The sequence below is a fragment of the Anastrepha obliqua genome, chromosome 2 (genome assembly GCF_027943255.1).
Source record: "Anastrepha obliqua isolate idAnaObli1 chromosome 2, idAnaObli1_1.0, whole genome shotgun sequence".
NCBI classification, from domain to species: Eukaryota; Metazoa; Arthropoda; class Insecta; order Diptera; family Tephritidae; genus Anastrepha; species Anastrepha obliqua.
The window spans coordinates 1,508,535-1,527,615 of NC_072893.1; the positions used below are offsets into that span (position 1 = coordinate 1,508,535).

Genomic DNA, 19,081 nt, shown 5'->3' on the forward strand with positions numbered 1-19,081 from the left:
TAAATCCATAATTTCTAGGTTATTTCGACAAAAGTTCCAGTAAAGTACAAGTGAAACATACCCACAATATTTGCTTGCAAAAAAAGTCGACGAAGCCACAATAAAGTTAATGAATAGTCACTGCCGTTTTATCCTTATTTATTTTTTTCCTTGCTCCCTTTATCGTATTTTGATACCTCAGCCATGCGGCGTAGAGTATCCGGCTATCGTTATTTTGTGGTAGCATCTTTTGAACTCTTTTCAGGTACTTTAATAAATACAAATATGCACCACACATATACATGCGCATGCTCAATACAGTGTAAAGCCGCATTTGATTTCGCTCCATAATCCACCATTTGTGATAATCTTTTGGCTTTCGTTGAGCTCTTGCACCTTCCGGTTACGCCATCATTTTCACTTTACTATTCCAAATACATGCCCGCGAGCGTAGAAGAACACATTACACGCAAGTACATAAGTGTATTGATTACTTTACCTTTCCCATACTCTTTACTGCCGGGTCGGCTGCGCCTTGATAATCAATAAATTGTTTGTATGCGTGCGTGTATGTACACAAATCTATTATAAATCTATGCACATGTATTGAAGCCTTTTCAGAGCATCCCTCTGTATCTGCATTGTGGTAAGATGTAAACAGAATTACATAGGCACGATCGGCAATTCACACGCATAGTGGCAATAATATCTAGAAAATTCAATCCATTAGGAAAAAAGAGATCACGTAGAGCGTCTAAGGTGGCTTATGCAAAAATTCTTTTTGTTTGTGAGTTCGTGTAACTACTTTACCGGCCCGTGCATGTATATAAGCATGCCTGGCGGTGCTGTTTCTTTGTGTGCCAGTGCACCAGTACTATGTGAGGCCTCAAGCGCCTAAAAACCTATAAAAGAAAGCCCCCAATCAGAATGCGTACACGAACATAATATTGAATGTAAAAACGATCACAGCCCACCCCATTCCACCTCGGCGCTCCTGTTAGGCGCGTGGAAGCTTTTTTATGAACAGGTTGCGGGAAAAAGATACATGAATTTGCACTTGAAACTTTCATTAAAAATTCAATGGCGCCATTGACAGACCGCTGCAGAGTAGTGGCCTGTATCGGCGAGGGTTCGCTATTTGTGGTTAAAATAGATTTTTTACACAATTCATTGTAGCAAGCCTAAAGTTGGTTTTAATGCTCAATGGCGAAACGTTTTCAAACTAAATTCTCACACAAGGGCCACCTGCAAGGCCAGCTATTGTGCGGGTATATTCTTACCTTTTGTGATACGTTCGATTTAGCCCGATTTCCAATGAAATGCATGTGGCACCAATGAATAAGTGCTCACCCACACAAACTCATGCTTACATCTGTTCGTACAACCAACTGGAGGCACCCGCTGTGCTTCAGCTGTCACGACGTTTAATTTGAAAGTTTTATGTGGTCGCTCGAGGTAAGCTGGGTGACGGGAGAGCAACGGGAGGAGCGCAGTAGAAGGTGCTACAGAAGATGTTATCAATGGCAGGCGCATCCTTGACCTCGTTTCCGTGCTACTGTAGTTGCTTTATTGCCGGTTACGTGTGTGTGAGCAATAAATGTATGTGCATGTGTGCACTTTCTGTAGGTGGTGCAAGTGTATGTGTGCTATTTATTAATAATACAGTAATATTGCAATATTGTATTGGTACATTGAAGTGGTCAGCACGAAGGTGAGGTATTGCCACTGTCGGAGCACGCGTGTGTATGTGCAGAGATGTGTGAGCTTCATTGAAATGAGGTTTGCCCATTGAGCTGTCGATACGAAATGTACGGCTGTGTGAAGGACATGCACCTATAATTTGGTTAAATCAACCGAGGAGAAAGAGATAGAGCTGTGAAGTATAATATTTTGTGAAAGATGCGTAGAGTGAATAGTTGTCGCAGTATTAGTAAAATCCTATTTGAACTTTGATTTATGCAATAATTGAAAATGTTAGTATCTGTGTGTGGTATTGTATGTAGACTTGATAAAATACCATGTACATGTTTTTTGTTTGTGTGTGTATTTACCAACTAATGCAGTAGATAGATTAATTTCTTTTCACAGAAAATTTTATCTTGAAACTATACATTTTTTTCACTCATAAGCTAATGACTTTAAAAGTCTTTAGCCGGAAAAATTGGGTAGATATTTCTTTACAAAACAATTCAACTGTAATCAATTTTCTGTACTTTAAAGCATCAGTAATAAAATTGATAAATTTTTTTTTATTGAAAGTCATGCGCACCATTTAGAGCATGAACTATTTCGATATTACGAAGGACGGTCTTTCCACAAAGTGCAGTGGTACAGAGTCTAAATATTCTTAATGAATTTACTGATTTGGTGGTAATCTTTGACTTCACTCCTCAGTTTCTTAGTCATTTGAATTTTGTCATCGCCAAATCGTTTTTTAAACTTGCCTTCATTCGGCGTTTTGCTCCCAATTTCACACTTACACTTTGAAGTTACTATTTACTTCACTCGCACGATCCCAGTTGAAGTATGCCGTCTTTACATGGAGGCCATATTATCAGTGCCACGTGAGTAGATTTGAATGCATTCGAAAGCAACGTTTTCGTTTTGCACTCAGGTATTTGAACTTCACTGATCCGATTCCTTCATATAATGCAAGGGGTGCATTACTAAATTTAAAATCAATACAAAGTAGAAGAAGTACTACTTTGTTTTCGATATTATAAATGGCGCAGTTGACCGGCGCGTTCATTTTTACATACCTCGAAAAAATCTTCGGGGTAATGATTTATTCTTTTTAGAGCGGATTAGTTGTTTATGTCTCGAAAGCACCTTTGATTAGAACATTGAATGAGTTTAGCCATATTTCAAGCTCTTGACTCTTGATTTGTCGCTATCTAAACATAAGTTCAGATTATCACTTGAAGAGCAGTTTTTATTGTAAATGCCATTACTTGTGTCTTAAAAATCCATGAGCTACACTATGGTCCAGCTCTTTAAATATTCTGTCCGTACTATTTAGTGCTCCATTCCACATGTCTTGCCTGCTAGCAGTGTCAATAAAATTTAGCAAGCTTTTCTCTACCCACTTGCTTTTTTCTAACACCGCTTCGTCCCACTTCAAATGGGAAGTCAATCCTGTTTGATTTAAAACCTTAGCCCAGAAAACATTTCCCTTTAAAACTAGTCTTCTTAGGAAGCGTAGGAGCCTTATTGTTTTATTTTATTTTTTTTTTAAGTCTATGTTAAGTGTAATACAAGGGTGTAGAGGTGACCACACTCGATACCTATTTCTAAATAAATAGCATTCGCCTACAGTTTGGAAGCTTACAAATTTTCCGTATGAATCGCAATTTAATTTGCCAACATGCCCAAACATACAGTAACCCCTTACCTGCGCCGCATAACTTTGGACAGCTGGACAGACTGATTGAATTATTCTCCATCTCACAAGTTACTCCATGTGAAGTTTAAACTTGACATTTTTGCGTTATTCCGTTTTTCTAGATGTTTCTGGAAAACCATTTTAGGTGTAAGTACCACCCCCAGAATGCGTTTTCTCGGTTATATTACCATTCTTCTATTTTCGACAGTTTACTCCGACGACGAAAAGCCATTATTGGCGATTTGGCTAGATTAACCTCCCTGCTATATTTTTCACAGTAAGCCTCTAGATTATTTATAATTTTTTAAGTCTATTTATCTCTTCCGCTAAAAACTTTTTTGCTCCCTCAGGCGACTTTGCAGAAGTTCGGTAGATGGGCTCCGCTTTCTGAAATGTCTACACCACACAAATTTTGTTATCAATTTTGCTACGCGAGAGAGCAGCAGTAGTTGCACGGCTATAAATAAAGCCAAAATACTCATAACGAGATTGAAATTTCTATAACAGCACATACTGCTTAGTTCCTTAATATCATAAAAATGAATATGAGTTTTGCATTAACACAAATATCCATAATTTCAGAATATGGTCTGGAATCTTTTCCTTATAAAATTTTTTTTCTGCGTGTCATCGCTCATATAAAATATTTTTAGAAACGGGTTTTTTTTCTTGATCTAAAAAATGTAAAATTGAGAAAGATGACTGAAATGAATTCCAGCTTATATTAAACCACTGATTTCTATCGACTTTTGATACCAATTTCTTTGGACTTTCCCAAACATATTGATAGAAAGTTGGCTAGTTTTTCACTGATTGAGTGTTACAAGGGTGCAGGTTCGGATTGTATCGAAAACTCGTGAATAGCCTGTACATCCTTCCTCATGAACAAATGTAGACTTTAAGTGAAATGGAAAAGGGGCTTTAAATGTAATGGAATAGAAAATGAAATGAAAATAGCACCCAGTGACCTTAATCTTACGGCTGCAAAATGAAGACTAAATGGTAAACCCAGCTTTTCTGAGTGAGTACCGATTGTCCAATGACCTGTGAGCGCAGCTAGAAGTTTGGAAATTGAATTGTACAGAGAAATAAGAGCAATTCCCCTTTAACAAGAGTCAGAGAGATGCCGGCGACAAGGTCTCCCACCTTTGAAACTAACTGAAAACTGAACTACTTCTTCATGACAAGCTCATCAGAAATTTCATTTCCCTCTGTGTTTCTATGTCCTCGAACCCAGATCAAAGAAATGTTACCTGCACACCCAAAAGATTTGATCTTCTCCTTACAGAAATTCACCAATTCTGATCTGCCATGTCTCGATTGCAAAAAGTTAAAGACGCATTTGTTTTGATATAAAAAATTGAAACCAGGGCATTTTAAAATCCAAATAAATAAATAGAAAGAAGTAGGTATCATATCTATATACATAAATGTGAAAATCTGTCCCTATGTTCGCTTATAACTCGAGAATGGCTGAACGGATTTATCTTATCTTGGTCTTGAATTATTCGTGGAGGTCTAGGGAAGGTTTTAAAGGTGAGAAAAATTCGAATAATTGCCGGGAAAATGGTCAAAACGTGGACCCGGGTAACCTTCGGATGTGTATATACAATATGGGTATCAAATGAAAGCTGTTGGTGAATGCTTTAGTTCAGAGTATTTTTCATGCCGCTCCGTGACTAGGGTCTCGAGATAGAGACCAAAACGTGGACCCTAGAATGTGTTTGTACAATATGAATATCAAATTGAAGCTGTTGGTGAATGCTTTAGTACAAAGTATTTTTCATGCCGCTCCGAGACTGGGGTCTCGAGATATAGGTCAAAACGTGGGCCCGGGTAACCTTCGGATGTGTATATACAATATGGGTATCAAATGGAAGCTGTTGGGGAATGCTTTAGTTCAGAGTATTTTTCATGCGGCTCCGTGACTAGAGTCCCGAGATAGAGACCAACACGTGGACCCTAGAATGTGTTTGTACAATATGGATATCAATTGGAAGCTGTTGGTGAATGCTTTGGTACAGAGTATTTCTCATGCCGCTCCGTGACTGGGATCTCGAGATATAGGTCAAAACGTGGACCCGGGTAACCTTCGGATGTGTATATACAATATGGGTATCAAATGAAAGCTGTTGGTGAATGCTTTAGTTCAGAGTATTTTTCATGCCGCTCCGTGACTAGGGTCTCGAGATAGAGACCAAAACGTGGACCCTAGAATGTGTTTGTACAATATGAATGTCAAATTGAAGCTGTTGGTGAATGCTTTAGTACAGAGTATTTTTCATGCCGCTCCGAGACTGGGGTCTCGAGATATAGGTCAAAACGTGGGCCCGGGTAACCTTCGGATGTGTATATACAATATGGGTATCAAATGGAAGCTGTTGGGGAATGCTTTAGTTCAGAGTATTTTTCATGCGGCTCCGTGACTAGGGTCCCGAGATAGAGACCAACACGTGGACCCTAGAATGTGTTTGTACAATATGGATATCAATTGGAAGCTGTTGGTGAATGCTTTGGTACAGAGTATTTCTCATGCCGCTCCGTGACTGGGGTCTCGAGATATAGGTCAAAACGTGGACCCGGGTAACCTTCGGATGTGTATATACAATATGGGTATCAAATGAAAGCTGTTGGTGAATGCTTTAGTTCAGAGTATTTTTCATGCCGCTCCGTGACTAGGGTTTCGAGATAGAGACCAAAACGTGGACCCTAGAATGTGTTTGTACAATATGAATGTCAAATTGAAGCTGTTGGTGAATGCTTTAGTACAGAGTATTTTTCATGCCGCTCCGAGACTGGGGTCTCGAGATATAGGTCAAAACGTGGGCCCGGGTAACCTTCGGATGTGTATATACAGTATGGGTATCAAATGGAAGCTGTTGGTGAATGCTTTAGTTCAGAGTATTTTTCATGCCGCTCCGTGACTAGGGTCTCGAGATATAGGTCAAAACGTGAGCCCGGGTAACCTTTGGTTGTGGATGTGCAATATGGGCATCAAATGAAAGCTGTCGATAAGTGCTTTAATGTGGGGTAATTTTCATACCTATTGATGACTAGGGTCTCGAAATATATGTCAAAACGTGGACCTACCATGTCTTTGCCCAGCGAAGCGGGCCGGGTTTGCTAGTAAATGAATATAAGTTTACTGAAACTATGATACGAATTGATTGATATTTTTCCAAATAATTAAATTTCAGATGTAATTCAAACGAGCACACCGAGGCACTCATGAATTGAGGGATGCTTCTGTTGCGGAATGAAGCGCAACCCTTGAGCAACGAGGTATAATTCCTCGATTGCATCTTCTTGAGTCCAAAGAAACCTTCACACATGCCTTTCCCTTACACTATGTCGCTTCGTTTTAGTGATTTATTCTTCAGCCGCCACATTTCTTATTCTACTTTTTTCGGATGACAGCTAGCAACCAACTCTCTGTCAATGGTTTTCGTTAAGTTTATCAGCTTTGCACAAGTGTGGAAACCGACACAAAGCTTTTGAAAAAACTGAAAAGCAAGCAATGAAAGTATGCAAAAATATTAGGTTGTCGCCTGTTACTTTCAACTAGATTTGTTTGCTTCACCCCCTGTAGCTTGTCTTGCCACACACTGACCGTATTTTCCATTTAGCTGCCAAACAGCGCCACAAATGCCACACGAACGACGCAGCAACATCATAAGCTTATGTTGCACGTTATGTTGCCATTTTTGTTACTTTTCAACTGTGGCGCATTTTGTTCCACCGTTTGTATGTTGGTAAGTGATCTTATCTGCCGCTGAAGTACGCCACCTGCATTATGACTCGGGTGAGTGGTGTGAGTAGCCCATCCAAGACATTTATTCGCACACCTGCCATCTCCACACCGGGAAGGTCCTCCCATATCGACCCACCAGAACATGTTTGTCTGTTAGCCAGTCTGCCTAAATGGCTTCTTTATCATCTGCAGCCAGCAACTCGTCGCCGCTCACTTCAAATTATGCGGCGTCTGCCCGGAGTAGTGACTTGGCGCGCTCGTCCCTCGTTCAAACTACCGTCGGTCGGTCTAGCCTTTCGTTCGTTCATCCGTCGGTCGTGTCGTTGCTCCGTCGGCATGCCTCTCCGTCTTCAGGCCAAACTCACGTGGCATAGAAGCTCAATCATTGATTCACAAAGCAAATGTGTAGCTGACAGAATGCAGGAGAAAAGAAGGCAAGTGACTCAAATGTGGGAAGTAGAAGCATGCGGCGTAACTGCGCTGAAGCCCTGCAGGACGGGTATAGCAGAAAATGGGAAAATATATGCAAATAAAAAGAGTAAAAAGAGGCGAACGTGCAGCGATTGCATGGCATATACGTTACATAGTGGATTTGCATAGTTGCAGGTTAATGTCCTTTCGATATGAGGCAGAAGGTGGCTGAGAGGAAAGCGAAAATGAACAAGGATACACGCACGCATACCTATCTACGCTATGTGCAGCGTTGCAGTGAAAGTCGTTAGTATGTATGTATGGCTATATGGTATTATTTTTCTCCCACACAAAATAGTGAATAGTTTCCAGGCGGATAAATGAAAGTAAATGAAAAAAATATCACCGAAAGGATACACCTTAATAAGCGAGCATATTTACAACACGCATATATTTCTATATTTACGAGCACGCCAATGCAAAAGGATGCGCGTCCTTGTGTGCGTGTGCGTGTATGTGGCATGACACTTGATAATGTCAGCTCATTTGTTGGTAAGTGAGCTTTTGGTACTTTCCACTCTCCATTTAACGTTGAGTAGCTTTGATAAGCAGATTATTTATATATGTGTCTACATCCAAGCACACACACACACACAACTTTATGAATTTTCATAGAAAATTTACCATTGATCAGCAAGCGACAAATGAATTACACTCAAGCAGATGCTTTGTTGTGTTCAAGGTGATCTTGCGGCAACTAAATTCGAGATTAGTCAATTGGAAGTGTAATCACAATAAATTAATGCATAGACTCCACGAAGTGCCATTTTTCTTGTACTCATAGCGAGAAGTGCATCTGTATATTTCAACTTTGGAAAAATCCAAGTTTATCGTACTGACCGCGGAAAATATTTATCTAACCTCATATCTAAGTAAATGCAGTGGTATATTTATTCATGTCTGCTCGCCTCAAAACTATTCTCCCTCCCACTGTCGATACGTGGCGTTGATTAACACGCCGACTGACGAGTTTGAAAATTAGGTAAAACCAATCAATATCCGCACCCGTTATTATTATATTTGTCAACTAAGTGACTAGCTGGGTAAGTCCTTAAATCGAAGGCCAAGCTTCTCTTTTGATTCTTTCTTGTTGCGTGTTTGGATATTTTTCCACATATGGATTGACAGGCAAATGCTTTTTACGCGAAACTTGGCAGCAGCTGCGAATTTTTTTTTTTAATTTCTCTGCTTCGAAATTTTCCTTACCATATGAGAAAGCCTTGAACCCATTTTCTCAATTATCCCACAACTTCTATGCTAACTTCTAAATTTATAAAAATATTTTTAGTCTGCCTAATAGGTACGTAGCCGCATGCATATTTTCCACCCACACATGTATCATTTATTGGGAGGTTGAATTAGTTTTAAAGGTTTTTTTCGAAGATTTGGGGCTTTATTGTGAAAAAACGGTACAAAATATTTTATTCGAAGTATTGGCCATCGCTAGCTACAACTTTCGCCCATCTTTCGGGCAATTTCCGGATGCCGTTTCTCCAAAATTCTGGCCGCTGCTTGGCTATCCATGACTCAACCCATATTTTGGTAGCCTCGTACGAGGAGAATCGCTGGTCCGCCAAATCGAGACTCATATGCCGGAACAAATGATAATCGGAGGGAGCTATGTCTGGACTATACGGCGGGTGGGGTAACACTTCCCAGCCAAGCGTTCCAAGGTATTTTTTGACAGGTTGAGCAACATGCGGCCGAGCGTTGTCATGTTGCAAAATAACCTTGTCGTGCCTTTTTACCGTTTCCGGCCGTTTTTCTTTCAATTCCCGGCTTAAACGCATCAATTGCAGTCGGTAACGATCCCCCGTGATTGTTTCGCCCGGTTGGAGCAGCTCAAAATATACGACGCCGACCTGATCCCACCAAATGCAGAGCATGATTTTCTTGCCGTGAATATTCTGCTTGGCCGTCGACGTTGATGCGTGGCCGGGCAAACTCCATGATTTTTTGCGTTTTGGGTTATCGTAGTGCATCCATTTTTCGTCGCCAGTCACCACCCGATGCAAAAAACCCTTCCGATTTTGTCGCTCGATCAGCAATTCGCACGTAAAAAATCGCCGTTCGACGTCGCGCAGCTTCAACTCGTACGGGACCCAATGTCCTTGCTTTTGGATCATTCCCATCGCTTTTAGACGCTTGCAAACGGTTGATTTATCAACGCCCAATGATTCAGCAAGCTCTTCTTGGGCTTGGCACGAGTCCTCGTTTACCAATTCCCCCAATTCCGCGTCCTCGAACTTTTTGGGCTGGCCAAGACGCTCCTTGTCTTCGGTGTGAAAATCACCACTTTTGAATCGTCGAAACCAGTACTCACATGTTGAAATCGACGGAGTATGGTCTGAGTAGGCCTCCTGCAGCAATTCACGGGCTTGGGCTGTATTTTTTTCCAAATTGAAGCAGAAAAGCAAAGCTTCCCGCAAATTGCGTTTCGACGGCACGAAAGTTGGCATACTCGGAGCACGAAAACACTGCGTTGTTTATACTTCAGCGAAATGACAGATACTGATAAACAAAGCCTAGGGATGAGGCTTTGTCATGAATATATATTCAGTATTGCCAACGCGATAAAGTGATAAATAGCGCCATCTGTGTGTCACCTTTAAAACTAATTCAACCTCCTAATACTTATATGCATATGTACACACATTTGCTCGCCGGTGTCTTTGCAACATTCACACGACATGGTGTCTGCATCCACAAAGTCTATCAATTTCACTTTATTCACAATCGACTCCATTTCGCTCACACCATCAGTCGATTTTCAACCACGACATCATTTATCATTTAGAACAAAGCGCACTTGCCTTCTCCTCCTTCTTTATCGAATCCTTTCCGCTTTAGTTACTAAGCACTTAGACACTCATACATACATACATATGAGTGCATCCCAGGCACCAATAAACTGTACCTACATATCGCGAAACTACAAAAAATTCCGCGATTATGCTGAGACAAGCAGGTGCCCGTTGACTCTCAGCACTTAGACCTCGTAAATAAAGCTTTTATGGCAGATTGTAGTCGAGTTTAGTTAGTCACTTAAATTTGACTTAGATGAAATGGGAGAATACGATTTTGTGCAAGTTAATGGAATAAAAGTGGATGGAGGGCACTTGGATGATGTGGGATAAAAAGTATGTAAACTAAGTTTATAGTGAAATCAATAATGCGCCTGGAGTAAAATAGAACGTCTGTGAAGCGTAGTACCGTTTCTTTTCTGAAGAATTCGTTTTTTTCTGCTTCTTCGGAAATTTTTGCTTGGCGTAATAAACTTGTGTTGTAAAAAACGTAATGAACTTGTCTTGTAAAAAGTAAACATTTTTGCCTGAATGTATTGTCTTACCGGTGCATACAACTTTATTAGTACGCTAACCCTCATAACCGTTTTCTTGATGGTAAAATGCAGATTCGATATACCAAAAGTGCTGCGATGACAACTAAACATTTTTTCATACAAATCGGCTAAAAGGAGGCTTAAAGAGCTTTGATACTCGAAAGTCAGTTTTATCAAAAGTATTATTTCAGCATTCTCTACGATTATCAATAAAGAGAAATTTGATAAGATATAAATGGCTAGATGATGAAACTTGTATGGAGGAAGACTTTGTAGCGAGACCCAGCAAAAATCTCCTAACAATAAAGCAAGAACTGCTTTTAAATGAATTCTATCCTTTTAGCCTATTCTATTTCATATTTCTGGGTCAAGACAATCAAACCGTATTCCAGTGTTGGTCTAACTATACTTGTAAAAATTGTTTTAGGCAGGTGAATTGGTTGAAGTACCACTCTGGCACTCCCCAAGTAGCACTAAAGAGTAGATAGATACAATAATAGACAAGATAGATGGGATTTAGTTTGGAGCACTGCCCAAGTCTGTCGAAAAAAGGGGCAGCCAGTAACCTTAATCGTGTAGCTGCCAAACCCGGATATTTACAAAGAAGCACTTTGACTTAACAGTCTCTGTTTCTGAAAAAAAAATTTAGTAGAATAAGGACAACTGAACTCTTTTGGCCACACCTTTATAAATGCAAGAACATCTTTAGCTTTAAGTCTGGTATACATTGCGACATCAAAGTGAACATAATATATATTTGTTCCAGACTGTAATGGCGTATTTTATAAGAAGCTGATGGAACAGTTATCTGTGAGAAGCACATAATTTATCTTGTATTAAAATTGAATGGCGTATCCTTTGTGTTGCACAACTAGCCACTTTGTTGAAATCGAATTGTAGTCAAGTTCTTTCAGAATATCTTTCGGCATACATTAAAATTGTTTGGTATTTCAGAGCAGAGAAATATTGAACGAACAGAATCAGTCCAAGGTGCTCCCTTAATGTTTTCCAGGGCTTTTGCCAAGATTGTTCACAACGTACTCTTACTGAAGCGAGAAAAATATTTTGGATTTTCTTATGGTGCGGTAAAATTAATCTTTGTAATTGTTGGCCAAAAGTTGTAGCTAGGTAAAAGTTCTAAGCTAAGAAGAATCCACTCGGTGGTGCCACAAGCGCATATAAGAGGTCCAATTTTATTTAGAATTTTCATCAACGACTTTCTTAACTGCTGTAAAATTGTATCCATTCATGTTTTTGCGGAAGATGCTCAAATTTATCACAATAGCGAGAGCTAATGAAGGTCTTCATTCTATATCTCTTTGTTCGAAGCTAAATAACTTAAATTTCAATGCAACGAAAAGCAAAAGTACCTATATCTATTTCGTCCTATATAAACACACAGGAACGCATCGATCAAGTGTGAATTAGTTGTAACGAGACTCGGTTATGAAATAAACTCATATTTAGAGGATCCAGGTCATCTTATCTAAACCTTATGTAAAAGTTAATTTGTACTAAAAAATGTGTGGTGCATATTCCTTTTATACCTGAAGGCGTAAAAGTACGGAAGCTTTTATCGTTCCACTAATCTCAATTAGTGATTTTGTTTCTGTGCAACTGGACAGCCCCAATGAGCGAACAACTGCAAATGGCACTAAGTAATTGTACCAGATACTAGGTATTTTCCGAATGCTGAGTAACTACAGAATATTATACTAAACGCCAGCCTGATTGTCTGCTTAAAATACCATACCCCTCTATTTTTGCATAATTTGCCCCGTAAAAAAACTGGAGTCTATTTTAAAAAAATTAACCTTTGCGCATTCAGTTAGACCACAATTACACTACTTCCTCTCGAATGTTCTTTATCCGTAGAACATTTGGCATTTTGATAGTTAAGTTCTGAATATTTTATGCTTTACTAATCGCTCCCATATTTTCTACCTATTGCAGCTGTTTGCAGTTTGGACTGCGGCCCGAACGGCGTTTGCGAGTCGAGCAAATGTCGCTGTAATCCCGGCTGGACTGGTAATCTCTGTGATCAGCTGCCTTGTGACGCCAGATGTTCGGAGCACGGACAATGCAAAAATGGAACCTGTGTCTGCTCTCAAGGCTGGAATGGACGCCATTGCACGCTGCGTAAGTATTAATACCGTTTTATGCGCCTTCATTTGTCTGTATATGTGCCTGCGTCGGTGTGCGGGTGTGTGTGCGTATTGCGGGTGTGTATTTTGGTCCAAATTGCAGGGCTGATGCAGGGCAGAAGTTGTCCTGCACTGCACTCGAGCAACGGTGGCCAGTTGGAAAGTGGCGGCGGTAGGGTGTAAAAGTTAATTATCGGCGAGGCTGTCGTTGCGGTTTGCTATTTCCGCTGCTCAAATTGAAAGGAAACAACGAGTAAAACGCAACATGGCACAAAACGCATGGGGCACACAATGTAGGGCGTTAATTAACGCCAATTAAGCCAAATTTAGTACAATAAAACGCAGCTCGAACAGCAACCGCGCATGCACCTACTCCCGAATATGTATATGCTTTCACACACACACGCACACCTACAGGGGCCCATTAATGGCCAAGGAAGTAGAAAACATTTCCGTTCTATTAATTTTGCATTTCCATTTGTTCGTGAGGGTGTGCTCCTGTGCGCACTTGCTTGTTAATGGGTGCGTGTTTTGTGGTCAAATGAAATAACAAAAGGTCCTTAATCGTAATCGATGGTGCGTAGAATTGTAAACCTCACAAAAGAACTTAAATTACATATAGTGGCTTTCAATGCCAAAGTCACAGCACAAAACAGGAAGTAGATTTAAATTGTGGTGCCTATGAAATTTAATAGTTTTCTTGTTTAGCCGCGCCGTTAGCCAAACCAGAAAATGGGCAATGCGGTTACTTTTATTAAAACAAAAAATTTTAATCGAGCGCTACTTATTCACTAAATGCTTATCAATCTTAAACTAAAAAAAGTACAATATTTTTCTTAAATCCTGAAATAATTTCGAAAATAACAGTACCCAACTACACACATACATATGTACATACATACATACATAGCTACATAAACGTATTAAAACTGAGCAAAGTATAGCTGAGAATGGCTAGTCTTGCCGTACTATCACCAGGATGGCGCAACCCAACTTTTTTCTTGACTTACAGCTCTTTAGCCGCCACTCTACTCCTCCACTTGGTGCAATGCGCGTGGTGTTCGGAGGGGCGGCGACGGCGCTTCTGCGAAACGTATTCGACGGCACAACCAGCGAAACAGCCAAGTCAGGACATCGTAGGCAACAAACACGGCGATGTACAGAACGCACAGCAGCAAAAAAGCAAAAACGCAGTATGTAAACATATCGATGACGTCTACCGAAACAATAAAACTTCAGCCATCACCAGCCGATGTGAACGCTGACACGAAATGACTGCGAAGTAATGAAAAACCGCTGAGTTGGCAAAACGCTTAATAACGTTTCGAAAAGTTTCACCTCGTCGAAGTTTGATTTTTCTCCCGAATTTTTGTTTTCGTTGTGCTTTTTGAGAAAATTGATCATTAGTTGAAAATGAGTTCGTGGCAAGCTTAGAAAAATCATTTAAAAGTTTTGTATATGATTCGAATTTTTCACTCGATAAGTGATTTCTTTCGGCACATACGTGTGCATGTGTGTGTGTGCATATTTAAAGATTTATTAATAATGCACAAAATGTGAAGTCGACATCCGAAGAGTTATAAACAGTTTTGCGAAGATATTGCTTTTAAATTTATCAGTCGTAATATTTTTCATTACTTTCTACGTGTCCAAGTGAGCCAACAAATATTAGCAGGCGTCGTACAAAGATGTGTTTTCTCGCCACTCCTCCTTAATATCGTTTTGGACGTTGTCAAGAAAAACTCCTCGTCATCTGCAGGCGGTATTACCAGGGGACTGCAAGCGCACCTAGCGGACTATGCAGATAATATCTGTCTTCTGTAGCACAACTATCTTGACATGACAGCGAAGATTCAAGCGGTGCGAGAAGATCAATATCCAGAAAATCAAAGTAATGCGTGTGCTTATCACAGGAAATACGCAAAATTTCTCAATTGATGGTATTGATCTCGAAGATGTACAATCTTTCTGCTATTTAGGCAGCGTTATATCGGGCTCTGGAGGTTTGAGCGATAATACCAAAAGCCGAATAAAAAAAGCTGTGACGGCATTTGGCTTTCTGTAAGCATTTTGGAAGTCTTTGCAAACAGATGCCTTCGAAAAATGATCAAAATATTCTGGCTAAATATTATCTCGAAAACTGACTTATGGGCTAGAACCCAGCTGAAGCGAATACTATTAGAGATCCGAAAGAGAAAATGGGGCTGGATTGGCCATTTTCTACGCCGAGGAAATGGTGACTTAATAAGGGCCGCCATTGACTGGAACCCCCAAGGAAGCCGCAGATGTTAAGAGATTGGCGCAAAACAGACCCGAATGTTCCACACTGAAACTCTAGGATTTTATGATGATGGGCTGAGCCACCCTTTCTCCTGCGGGCTTCCATCTAACCCGCCCAAATTAATGAATGAGAGAAGCATGTCTTTACTAAAAAGAATTATAGAAAATTGTAATTTAAAAATTATGTCTTCTATTACATATTTGATAGGTGCATAAGTTTGCCAGATGGGTTAAATTTTCTGATTTTTAATCCTTTGCTCAGTCAGTTATTATTATACACACATTTCTAAGCACTCAAACGTACTTGTGTTTAAATTATCGTTGGTTTCGATACAGACAGACAAACTGTTATATGCCACAAAAGAAGAAGAAGAAACGTGTTCGGCAATTTTGAAGCATTCCATATTTGGATTCCTGAACTTCAGAAGGGAAATCAGTCTAAATAAAAATATTATGGAGATGCAAATAAAACGTATATAAAAAATGTATGCCTATGGCTCGACAAGAAGAAGCATTATTGAAGCACCTGGCGAACGCCGCTCTCTCTCTAACTCCAGTGTGGGCGGATATACTTTCTGTAGTTACTGTTTGCGGCCCACACTCTTTCACTCATCGTTTGCCGAGCTAACACATTTAGATATTTTTAGATAAATCACTTTTTGTTCCCTATCAAATTGCTGCTGCCGTTCTATGCAGTATTTTTTATGCCCCTCCAACCAACTAAGAACTCGCTCGCTCGCTGACAACCACAACTTTGATAATGCCGCAGCTGCTTATGTAACTGACGGCCTGACACAAGCGCGGAGGCGGGCAGACTTTTTGTATCTCTCTAATATCCTGTCATGTTGAGCAAAAGAAATTTGCGAATGTGCTCAGCCAGAGTAGAACAAAAAATGGCATTGCATGTTCATTCCTAACTTTTCGCTGTTGTTCTCTGTTCCTATTTGCGTCGTAAATGTCACAGCCGATACAAAGCAAAAATAAAATTTGACTTGACGGTACTTCCGAGAGGTCGGACGACGCCAGTGACAGTTGGTTGACAAATTTCAGAATAGGTAGCTGTCAACTACTTATGTATGCACGTATGTATGTATGTGTGTGCATAGGGGGTATGTATTTAGACATAGACGTGCTTAGGTGGCTCGCACATATTCCTTATTTCAAAATTGATTTTGAATTACTTTGGGAAAGTATTGCCTATTAATGCTGAAGTGCTATTTTCTCTCTTCATTCCCTGACGTTACTCGCTCCTGCATCTGATTACACTCTACACACGACTATTAGCGAATCGTAAATGTTTCCTCACAAATCCGGAAACACACAAACACAAATCAGACCAAAATACTTCTTCCAGAATCTGCGTGCCATTATTATCAGAATTGCCTATGTTTTATTCATTTACTCCTTTACAGAGTTTTTGCATTTTAAAACTTGCCTTCACGACGCATAACCATCCCCCTGCCTCTTTCACATATATATACAAGTATATTTTTATTTGCATCTGTTTATGCTTCCTCTTTTTTCGTAAATGGCACTTCGTCAATAGTTTGTGCTTCATTCATCTGTATTTGGTGTTCTTCTTGCCCCACCAACTTTCCCTTATTTTGTTTTATTTTATAAACTTGAATGACACCACTTAGGTGAAAGACACTGGCAATCGAGTCGCTTTGGCATTTGATGGAATCGAAGTCTATTTGTGTTGTCTGCAAAGTTCAAACTCGATTTGGGTCTGTGATGTTGGTGCGGGAATGAAAGGCATTTGGGTAAAATATTTTATTGCATGGCCAATCGAATGTGCTGGCAAAGGTGGAGGTAGAAAGGAGAGAAGCAAGTTGTAATTGACAGTCACGTGAAGTTCTTTGTCGGATATGAAAACTTCCTACTGTTCGTTTGAAATTCGCTTTTCAGCTTCCGTTTCAAAGAGATTTTAATTTAACCAATCACAGCTACGGTTGAAAAAAGTTATTTTATTTACGAACTTCAAGTGCAGCATTTTGTTGTTTATGAAAAAAGAAGTGACTCCTATGTCATTAGGGCACGTTCACATTTACTTTGAATATTTACACACTAAAACTAATAAATATATTTAGGGGTATTCTAGTAATCTTAAATAATGCAACGTATAGGAATGTGAATACTAACTCTCGATCTCTCTTAGCTAAAATACTACAGTACACCTACGAATATTTGTGGATTTTCATTCAAGCGTTAAATTCACTGCGCAAACATTTCATTAGAGAAATTTGGTTCTAGGCTCGAACTTTGGCAGTGCTTAATGGCCATTTGATAAGGCTGCAACTGCCGAATTTGGCGGAATACAAATTTAGTTCTTATATCTAAACATGGAACCAACATTTGCCCGAGGTTATATTATTTATTTATTGATGTTAAAATTAGCTCACAAAATCAAATTGCCTTGCAGACTAGTGCAGGTGGTTTAACAAATAATCCGTAAGGAAAAAATATAACAAGGTATAAAATATAAAAAAAAAAAAATACCAGTCTAACGGTTAGATGCGATAGAAGTGAAACCTTCCGTAAAACAAACTGAGAAAGAATGAGACGAAAGCGGCATTAGGAGCGGGATAATTATAGGTTCATTATAATATTGCTATAAAGTCCATATTTTATTTTCTTCATTTTATTATTATTCATCCTCAATGTTTTCAATTTGAACAAATGATACGAGTGGCTTATGAAAGCTAAAATATTTTACAAATGCTTTGGTTTCGATGTTGTCAACATATCTTTGATATTCCGCGTCAATTGTTGTTTTTGATCGTGTTGTCGATTCAGTGCGATTGTTACACATTTTTAAATTAAATGTTGCATTGAGAAAGTCAATGAAAGGAACCGCTGTGTCCAATGCAAAATTTACGTTAAAATCGCCACTTAAAATCATTGGAACTTTATCGTAATCTTTTCCAAGTATCCGCGATACTTCTGGTGTATACTTTATTAAATTTTCGTGAATGAATTCCGTGATGCTATTTATTGATTGATTCGGTGAAATATAAATTGCCACAATTAAAACTGTTTTTCCATTGCTCAATCTGGTTTCGCATGCACATATTTCTCCCACTTTAGAGAGCTGAACAGACAGTGATTCTAGTTGCTGTGCATTCAGATCTATCTGTGGAGTTACAATACGAGCACCGTCATTTTGATTGTGGTATATTGCAACACCGCCTGCAATTGCGGTAAATATTTAAAAATGAAAATATTTACGAATATAAAAATACGGACGCAATACAGCATACACGGTTGCTATTATGAGCGTCGCAACGCGTATATTACACAGACGTACTAACATACACACAAACATTCGTAGGACGCTTGGTCTAAGCAAGTATTAGGTAGTGTAGTATACATACTACAATACTCACTATACTAGCGTGGCTCAGCAGTACGCAGCCACACACATATACGTATATCAACATATAACGCTTCGTAGTGTCGCTTTTTCGTTTCATCGATTCTCAAATCACTCCCAACGATTCTAAAGAAGTTTTCACTTCAAAAACATACAAATTATTTATTGACACAATTAAGAAGTTTAATGAAAGAGTGTTTAGAAGCAAAGTCAATCTCAGAAGACTTTGTAAAGAGTTTTGAATTCGAATAGAACTCTCATGGCGGGTGCATCCTTTACATACAGAGTTCTTGTAAGGTCAATAGGAAAAAGTCTGAATTACGGAGCGCTCTAAATAGGGTACTAGGATAGATTTGCTCCA

The 19,081-nt window shown here is 39.4% G+C and overlaps 1 protein-coding gene across 2 annotated transcripts in view; it reads left to right on the top strand.

Annotated features, from left to right (window-relative positions):
• The window catches only part of LOC129239691 (teneurin-a), a 335,619-nt gene that overhangs the window by 217,657 nt on the left and 98,881 nt on the right, over positions 1 to 19,081 (top strand). For both annotated transcript variants that reach the window (XM_054875401.1, XM_054875402.1), the window contains exon 8: positions 12,877 to 13,062. In XM_054875401.1, coding sequence (XP_054731376.1) covers positions 12,877 to 13,062 — 186 coding nt within the window. The remainder of the gene's footprint in view (positions 1 to 12,876; positions 13,063 to 19,081) is intronic.